The sequence below is a fragment of the Microtus ochrogaster genome, linkage group LG5 (genome assembly GCF_000317375.1).
Source record: "Microtus ochrogaster isolate Prairie Vole_2 linkage group LG5, MicOch1.0, whole genome shotgun sequence".
Lineage (NCBI taxonomy): Eukaryota > Metazoa > Chordata > Mammalia > Rodentia > Cricetidae > Microtus > Microtus ochrogaster.
Window position 1 is genome coordinate 39,996,920 of NC_022031.1, and position 9,842 is coordinate 40,006,761.

The 9,842-nt window shown below is 38.7% G+C and overlaps 1 protein-coding gene across 4 annotated transcripts in view; it reads left to right on the forward strand.

Moving 5' to 3' along the window:
• The window catches only part of Zcchc7 (zinc finger CCHC-type containing 7), a 173,171-nt gene that overhangs the window by 125,092 nt on the left and 38,237 nt on the right, over positions 1-9,842 (forward strand). For all 4 annotated transcript variants that reach the window (XM_013351847.1, XM_013351849.2, XM_005362117.3 and 1 more), the window contains 3 exons: positions 6,297-6,340; positions 7,731-7,856; positions 8,670-8,840. In XM_013351847.1, the coding sequence (XP_013207301.1) occupies positions 6,297-6,340; positions 7,731-7,856; positions 8,670-8,840 (341 nt within the window). The remainder of the gene's footprint in view (positions 1-6,296; positions 6,341-7,730; positions 7,857-8,669; positions 8,841-9,842) is intronic.

The following is a 9,842-nucleotide window of genomic DNA, read 5'->3' on the forward strand; positions in this document are numbered from 1 at the left end:
CACACTGGGCACTGCTGTTTTGTAAACACTTGGCCATGGCACTTGCTACTGCTTGGAATGTTTTTATCCATGAGTACATGTCTTGATTCTCTTATCTTCCATAAGTTTTGCTTGAATGCCATGAAACCTACTCTCTATTCTACATAAAATTGTAATCCGTACCCAGCATGCTTACTTTCTACTGCATGCTGGACTGTTCTTTTTCCAAAGCATCATCATTTGTGTATTACTTTTTGTTGTGTGTTGTTTTCCTCCCCCACTGGAGTATAGGGCTGCTTTCAAACTGTGTCGTTGAGGATTACAGGCCTGAGTCACCACGCCCAGCTTGAATTTCTAAATAAGAATCACTTAGCCTGGTAGCTCACTAATGAAATCTTGGGGCATAAGAATTGGAGGGTATGTGATAACTGTTCTTATATCCTTTCCCTCTGGCAATAGACTTTTATATAACTGATAAACTTTGCAAGAACTCTTCGTAGCCCCAAGCTAAGCACCTGCTCTTATTTCCTCTTTCTTCTTCTTCCCCTATCTCTAAAAAAAGAAAAGTCAAATCCTCACTTATCTTTTACACATAATTTTAAATATAAGCTGTTTCTGGTAATTTTAATATGATTAAAAATAAGATGAACATTTTTCTTTCTTATAAATTCTTGTGTTAAAATTTCTTTTATTTATGCTATTACCAGTTATGTAGCACAAAATTAAAATGACTAAATTAGTTTTCTGGCCTGATGTTAAAATGAAAAACTGTAAATATGAGGGAAAAACGAGAGAAAGAGAAAGCACACGCTTCTGCAGTTTGAGAAGAATGCAAGTGAATAAAATGGCTGAACCCTTAGGGATTTTAATGTGGCATTGTGTGTTTCTCAAAAGTTTCCGTTGCAGTAACAGATGCTGCTGATGAAGTTGGGAATCGCAAGTTCACTTGTGGCTGTTTCTGTTGCTTATTAAAAGTGAGAAGATCCCAGGGGGGATCTGGTATAGTAGAGTTAGGCTCAGGAAAGGATATGACAAATAAATTATAGCAATTATCTATAAATGCACCATTATCTTACATTTTATGTAGATCCTAGGCCTGTCAGGGTATTCATTATTCAATAATAGTGATTTAAATTTTTTTTTAGGTTCTTAAAGTTCCTCCTTAACCATAATAATACTGTCTTGCTAAACATTTACTATACATCAACAGCCAGTTAAATTATATAATAGCTTATGTGTCCCAGTTCGGAATAGTGCTTTTCATACAAGACTACATATATTTAAATGTGATTTTTTTTTTGTTTCTACTTTCAATTTTGCAAGATGGTCAACAAATATGTAGATAAAAACAGAGGTAGTCGTAGTCCATATACAGTTTTGACATAGAAAGGGATAAATTACTTATTACTGTAACTCTTAATACAGGGCTATTAGATGCCCAGTAACCTAAAAGATGCAGGTAATGTGCTTTTATACTGCCATTGAGGGAGAAAAGACTAAAGGGAAATCAATGGAGGTAGAAATGTTACTTAGTTTACATACTGACTTATTTTTTACTTTAGTTATGTGTACATGTGAGTGTTATGTGTACATGTGAGTGTGTGCATGTGTGAGTGCAGATGCCGCAGGGATCCAGAAGAGTAACGCATACTCTAAACCACTGAGCCATCTCACCAGCCCCTGAACATCAGTACCCCTGATAACTCGGCAGTCATCCTTTGTGAGTGCAGATGCCCAGGGATCCAGAAGAGTAACGCACACTCTAAACCACTGAGTCATCTCACCAGACCTTTAGTTGATTTATTACGTGAACATCAGTACCCCTGATAACTCGGCAGTCATCCTTTGATGTTGGGAAGCTACAAAGAGAAACACCACAGTTTAAGTCCAGAGTGTTACACAGTTGTGAGTGATCTTCTCTAATTGGATCAGTAACAGATGACAGTTGTTGATCCGAATACTGGATACCCAAATGTGGGGTGTCTTCAGATGTTCTGGAGAATACATGTGTAAGCATACCTGCAGAGTATCATAGGATAGGGAAATTAATGAGTATAACTAAAGCAGTGGGGCCAGAAAAAGGAAGGACTAAATCCTGGGCAGTGTTGTGTGATGCTGTGTTCTACCACTTGCCATGGCAGCAAGGGACCTTCCAGGAAGAAGGTGTTCACATTTCTGTTTTAGTCCAATAACAGTGGAATAGGATGGAATTTGAGAGAATGAAGTGAAATTATTTTAATAATGTATGTCAGAAATTCAGTGGTCTAGAGCTAAAGTAATAGCATTAAAGCTATTTGAGACAGACAACTTAGGATCTGATGAGCAGTCTTATGCCAGCTAAGAGATAAGATTTAAGGGTTTCTACCTGGAAAACAGACTATGGCACAAGTTGTTGGGGTTGATGATATCAGGAGAAAACGAAAACTGTAGTTTTATATGTCTGATTATTTTTTTAATTCGTTTACAGTACTGAAGTTCATTAAGCCTGGTGCTGAGTACCTTGGCAAGCACTCCACCGCAGAGTCATCAGTAGCAAGGAAGAAAGAACTTTGAGTGTTAGGAACTTGAGTTACCTATAGAGATATACCCATAGAGATTTAGATTGCATAAGGAACTAAATAAACAACCTATCTTGGAAGGACAGATTTGCTAGTTTCCATTATGGGCAGATTGGCATACATTGGGAGAAAGGAGGCAAACATAGAGCAGACAAGATACTGAATTGGGGGAAGAGACCACAAAGGAAGATGAGACCAGAACGAGAAAAGTGAGTCATCAAAGAAAAGTAAGAAAAGGCATTAAATATCTACCTATTTATATTGACTCTGATGACCTCAGACATAAGGATAATCAGAACAGGTAGGTTATAGAGGTAAGATTTGAGCTTGATAGGAATGAACAAAGAGGGGTAGTGTGGAAGTCATCCTGGGCTACATGTGGAGCTACATCCACAACCTGGGCCAACATGATGGAAGGAGACAACCAACTTTCACAAGTTGACCTCTGACCTTCACATAGAGATGTGTGTGCATGCATGTGTGTATAAATGAATAAAAATTTAAAGAAGGAAGTAAAACTATCTTTACTTACAGGTGGTGGGATGTGTATGTTGAAAATTGGCAGAAGCATACAACACAAACTTTTAAAACTTAAGTGATTGCATCAGATTTACACAATGTAATATGAATGTATAAAGTCAGTTATATTTTATAAACTTATAATCAAAAATTGGAAAAACTTTACCATGAAAACTTAAAGTAAACTAAGAGATCTATTCATTTATAAGGACCCTTGATATGACCTGTTCTGTAGATTCAACACAGTGTCAATCAAAATCCCAGCAAATGTTTTATAGAAATTTGCATGTTTATTCTAAAATTTATACCCAAAATAAAGGGCCTAGGATAGCCAAAACAGTCTTGAAAAGAATGAAAGTCAAGGGTGTGTGTGTGTGTGTGTGTGTGTGTGTGTGTACCCTTACATTTCATTTTTTGTTGTCTTTTTTTTTGTTGTTGTTGTTGTTTTGTTTGAGGCTTGAATTGTAGCTGTGGCTGCCCTGAAACTCACAAAGATCTGCCAGCTTTTGCTTTCCAAGTGCTAGGATTAAGGGCATTCCCCACTATCCCCAGCCTTGCATTTTTTAAGAACAAAATTAAATCAGCTTTGTGGAGTTGGGAGAATGGTTTAGTCAGCAGAGGTCTTGCTGTCCAAGCATAAGGACCCATGTGAGAACCTGGGTACAACATACATCTCAGTCCCTGCACTGGGGAATGGAGATGGGCAGACCCCAGAGTCTCCATGGTGGACTACTCTAGTCAAATTGGGGGCCCTCGGTTCAGTGGGAAACCTGGTGTTTAAAAAAGTACTGTGGAGAGCTGTCAAAGACACAAGATGGGGCTGGAGAGATGGCTCAGAGGTTAAGAGCACTGGTTGCTCTTCCAAAAGTCCTGAGTTCAATTCCCAGCAACCACATGGTGGCTCACAACCACCTGTAATGAGATCTGGTGCCCTCTTCTGGACTGCAGACATACATGTGGGCAGAACACTGTGTATATAATAAATAAATAAATAAATCTTTAAAAAAAAAAAAAAGACACAAGATGATGCCTATACACATGCATTCACACCCAAAAGAAAAAAAAATTAAACGAGTTTTATAATTCAAGTAATTACAGGGAGTCATTAAATTTTAATGATAAATGTTGGTGATACACAGAGCAGCTCTGAAAATTGCAGTCCACCTGTTCCTTGCCTGTATCTTTCGAATGAAAGAATAATAATATGGTGGGATGAAGGAATGAAGCCGCCGCTATTTAATATATTCTCACTCTCAGTACATGTATGCAGCCTCCAAACTCCACAAAGAAAATCAGCAGCAGTACAGCATCTCTGCTTTCCTATGGATTGGTCTTTTTGTAAAGCAGCCTCATGATTTTCTTAGTACAGGTATTTTATTTTAAAATATGTCCCTAGACACTTGCCCCTGGTAGGCCTGAAAACATGTAGATTACTGCATTTCCCTTCAAAATCCTTTTCAGAGAAGCGAGTCAAGCTTGATTTGTGTTTTTAAGATAGGTGAAAGTAGTAAGTTTGGATGGAGGAGGAAATCATAACTTGGCTTTTAGTCCTTTGTTGACACCTCCTTAGCTTCTGCATTAGTCATAGGTCCCTTCCTTGTCCGGAGAGGGACTAAAGGAATGGGAAGCATTTGCAAGTTTGTAAAAGGCCAATGCAAAGAAAAGAAAGTAGCTGACACAGGAAAATCCTGTCCTCCTCCAGTCTTACAGCTGTACTTTTAGGTTAATGCTTAGTGGTTTATGGATATTTGGAAGTTTGTGTTTTGTTTTTGGTTTTTGTTTTGAGATAGAGTTTTACTGTGTGGCTGTGGCTAGCCTAAGCTCATTTATGCAGGATGTGTTGCAACAATCCTCCTTCTTCTGCCTTCTGCATAGATTATCCCACCCAGAAGTTTCTCGATATTTGACCTCTTGTTTTTCTCCTTTATGTCATTGTTTTTTATATTGTAAATGGCATGCAAAATTCCTAACCTACGAAGTGAACTAGTTTTCAAGGTCTAGTGTTTTTAAAATGTTAAAGTGGAGGCCAGCAAGATGGAGAGACAAGTGAAGGTGTTTGTTTACACGAGTATATAGATGGAGATAGTGGCCAGAGTTTATATACCAACTCACAGAAAGCCAAGTCTAAAAGGTTAAGACAAGATTCTGGGGTTTGTTCACAAAAAAGTTTTTACAATATCCTAGTGTTTGGGGTCTCGAAACCTAAAAAGGGTGGTAGGTTCATTGAGACACATCTATAGTTAAAGCTCTGCATGGTCAGGTAAAGAAATTGAAATGAGTTTCTTCCAGCATCTGCTGTTGGGTATTTGGGCCCTTTGCCTATCTTTTGTATTTGTATAGAGCTTGATATACAAAGCATTTTCTACAGGTCTCATTTGATCCTACAGAAGATTGTGGGTAGGCAGAGCAAATACTATAAATACTATTATCCCATTTCACAGACAGAAACTATGGATGAGGCCTAGAGTGGTCAACTAATGAAAGTCACACAGCTGTTAAGTAAAGTGCAGAGTAGATAGCTCAGCTGGGTGAGATTGCTGAGTGCAAATCCTCAGCACCCGTGTGTAAAGTGGGCATGAGCACACATGTACCCATCACCTCAGCATTCTAGTAGGCAGTGACAGAGTTTGCTGCCAGACTAGTTAAAAGACACAAGCTCCAGGTTCAGTGAGAGCCACTGTCTCATGTGAGTAAGGTAGAGTGCTGGAGAATAGTGCACCCAACATCCTCTTCTCCCCCATGGATGTCTCCTCACATGTGCTGGTGCACATACAGACACACAGAAACCTGACTTGTGAAAGCTCACATGTATCTCTAGTGGTAGAGTGCTTGGGTGGCAGGCACAAAGTCCTGAGTTCAATCCCTGTCACCACAAAAATAATAATGACTAGAGAGACGGCTCAGCAGTTACGAGCATGTGTTGCCCTTGCAGAGGACCAGAGTTCATTTCCCAGAACCCATATGGGGAGGCTCATAACCACCTATAACTCCTGGTCCAAGATGATCTAACACCCTCTTCTGGCCTCCATGGGTACCCACACTCATGCACACAATTTTTAAAAAATAAAATAAGTCTGAAAATTAACATTTTAGACTTGCATAAGAATTTAAGATATTTAGCATTTTTCCATTGTACCTTTAAGTTCCAGTTTGAGCACTAACAAGTTGAAGAACCGTTATGTGTCTGTATGGTTTTAGGCACTAAGAGTAAGTAACATTTTTTGTTTGTTTGTTTTATAGGAGAAGGTGATGCAAACTGGTTCATCATTGACAAAGACATCGAGGTAAAGCCAGTTTTTTAAAAATTCTGAACAATAGTTTAATATTGTCCTTTGATCCATAGCTTTCCATTTGTTTTAATACAATAATTTTTGGAAAAGTAATAAGCTTTTTAAAAAAAACATGGTCCCTATAACTTAGAAGAGAAAGTTTGATTATTTTAGTTTATGTATGATTTAGTACTATTTAACTTGCCAGAAATTATCTCAGCTTTGATTTTTGTCAGCTGATGGGTAGCTATAATAATCATTTGATACCCTTCTGCTTGTTTCTTCTTTGCCATGATGATTCGTTTTAGCCCCTATGGCTGCTACTACTAAGCTCAACAGCGGAAATAACTGTTTCTTCAGTATAAGGAAATGGTCAGGCTATATTTAGAATGTGGCAGGTGCTTGTGTCAATTATTAGCCTTATTGTAGCAAATACTTAAAAATAAACTTTTAAAAAGTTGTTTTCAACTTGATGTCAAGTTTTAAGATATCTGTAGATTGGAGACAACTGTCAACCAGTTCAAGAGAATAACAGGTAAAAACTGAAGCTTTTTCAAAAATGGAATTTATTTATGTATGTATTTTTCTTTTTTTGAGACAGGGTTTCCAACATAGCCTAGGCTGGCCTCAAACTCGAGATCCTCCTGCCCCAGCCTCCCAAGTGTTGGGATTATCGTCATGAACCACCATGCCTGGCTTTAAAGATAGAATTCTGCCAAACAAAATAAGTGCATGGTTGGGATTTGCATATTCCTCTTTAGGTATTCCATATGATGTGTTTTGCTCGTGTTCTTTCATAGATAATAGAATTTAACTAGAATATAAGACAGCTAGAATTAGGTCACTGTAGCAGAACGTACAAGGACTATAGTGGAAAAATATTATCTCATACTCTTAGAAAGTATGATTAGTTTTATAGGCAAAAGAAGTAGCCCTCAGCTTTTCAAAAGAAAAGTTATAAAAGTTGGTAGTTTTTGTTTTTTAATGTTTTAAAGCACAAAATTATAAAAATACCATTCCCTACCTAAAATTTTAAGCAAGTCTCTCATTCATCAATAAATGATATATGTTTAGATATAAAAGTTAGCAACAACTAAGTGAAGCATAGCAGTATTCCTGCTAGACCTGACCCCCTAAGTGGAGAATAATAAATGGGAGGGAGTCATGTGGGCAAGTGTAAAAGAAATAGGACTATCCTTGTCCCCACCTTTACAGGGTTGAGTCCACATCCAGGAGTTTGGTTGGACACAGGTGTCTGTCAATTCTTGTGTCTTACCAAAGTAATCCAACTGACCTAAAATACAATTCTTACTTGTTAATAGTTTTAAGAGGAAGAATAGGTAGGTTTCCTTAAACTGACTGAAGTAATTTTAATTCTTGATTTTTTTTTTCCTCCTACTCTTAGGCCAAGATAGGCAATAGCAGATCATCTGGAAGATGGACCAACCGATACTATTCAGCCGACAAAAATGTCATATGTAGAAATTGTGATAAACGTGGCCATTTGTCAAAAAACTGCCCCTTACCACAAGTACGTGAAATGCATGATGCTTCTTTCTTGTTAAGATGGGACTGTTTGGCTTAGAAACCTATGACTTAGACTCAGCTCTTGTTCAAGTGTGTTGGATTACAGGTGGCTCATGAGCCTGGCACAGGGGTGAGCAGTAAGTGCAGCATCTGGAAACCCTGGGATCTCTTTCAGCTTCCCTATTATGAGGTGTGTGACTGTGTGCAAATCACTTCCTATCCTATGCCTAGAAGACTGAGCACAGTGATTCCCTTTCCTTTCAAAGCTATCTCCTCTTTAAGCAACATATTTCATTGTGGGATAATTCTCACTGTTTTCTTTTGTAAGTGTGTACTAACACAAATTATGCAAAGCAAGTGCATCTACCTTTGGAGCACCACAGAACTGGAACTCTTGGATGTTGTGGCATGTAGTAGTAACCCGGTACACACGTTCCTTCCTTACCTAGTACCTTTCCTAAACAAGTCTTTGCAGGCTTACTTCTGCTTCTTTCTCTGTTCCTCCCATGGCTTAGTTTCCAGATGTCCTCATTCTGTTTTCTGAGATATTTCTGCTCTATGACTGTTCCTCTGTAAGATAGATATGCTAAGTAGGTGCCAGCTGGGCATATATCCAGACCTAAGACTTTGGGGCAGCAACATACTGATAGCTGTGTTCAAGCTCTGAGTCCAGACATTTGTCTGATTTACAATTCTGCTCAAGGTTGAACCTTCACTGGATTTTGAGTTAGAAATGGGATTATATAGGAAAGGAGTAACCAATGTTCTACCATTTGAAACTGATACTAAAGAAAGTTTGTGTTTGTCTGCCACATAGAAAGTCCGGCCTTGTTGCCTCTGCTCGGAGAGAGGACACTTTCAGCATGCCTGTCCGGCCCGTTTCTGTTCAGACTGCTCTTTGCCCGTGCCTTCCATGCACAGATGTCTTGAAAAATCTCCCTGGAGAAAGCGATGTGGCCGATGTGATATGACAGGCCACTATGCTGACGTAAGTATCCTTACTGTAATTACTCTCTGCCGAGACTTTGGACAGTATACCCATTATACCAATTATAGCTGTCACCAGTCTTCTTGAAAGAATGGCTGTTTTTGTTTGTTTGACACAGATTTTCTCCTGAAACTCAATCTGTAGACCAAGTTGGCCTCAAACTGTGAGAGCCACCTGTCTCTGCCTCCCAAGTGTTTGGATTAAAACTTCTAGGGGACCAGGGTTCAATTTCCAGCACCTACATGGCAACACACAACTGTCTGTAACACCCAATTCCTGGGGATCCAACACCTGCACATAGACATACATGCAAGCGAAACACCAATGCACATAAAATGAAAAATAAAACAAAAAAGTGTGTGCTGCCACACACTAGAACGTTTATTGTTCCTTAAACTTGGTTGTCACAGCCTACTAACCACTTGCCATGCAAAGCGGTGCTCTAAATGTCAGGCATAGTCCTACTAAAGAATCCATCAGGAGGGACACCAGCCGCGGTTTCAAGCCCATGCTAGTATCTTTACTTTATTTACTTACTAAATAAAGATTAACTTTCAAGAGATACATAATATAACATGGAAATTTTGCATATGAATTCGTGTATGTTTAAATGAAAATAGATGTGCACTTTACACATTTTATACAGTTGTGCATGTGAAACCTGGCCTGATATTCTTGATGGTGATTTTTACTAGTGGTAAAATAATGCTAGTCTAAGACAATAAGTATACACCTCCCAGGACTTTAAATATGCCATTTTATTGGGTCTTTTGTATATTTAAAAAGTAATTCAGGCATTGTAGTGTGGCCTATAATTCTAGCTCCTAAGAGTCCTAGGCACAAAGATCTCAAGTTTTGAGGCCTGCAAAACCCTTTCTCAAAAAAGTACTTTTTAAAAAAAATAGTAAGAGCCAGGCGGTGGTGGCGCACGCCTTTAATCCCAGCACTTGGGAGGCAGAGGCAGGCGGATCTCTGTGAGTTCGAGACCAGCCTGGTCTACAA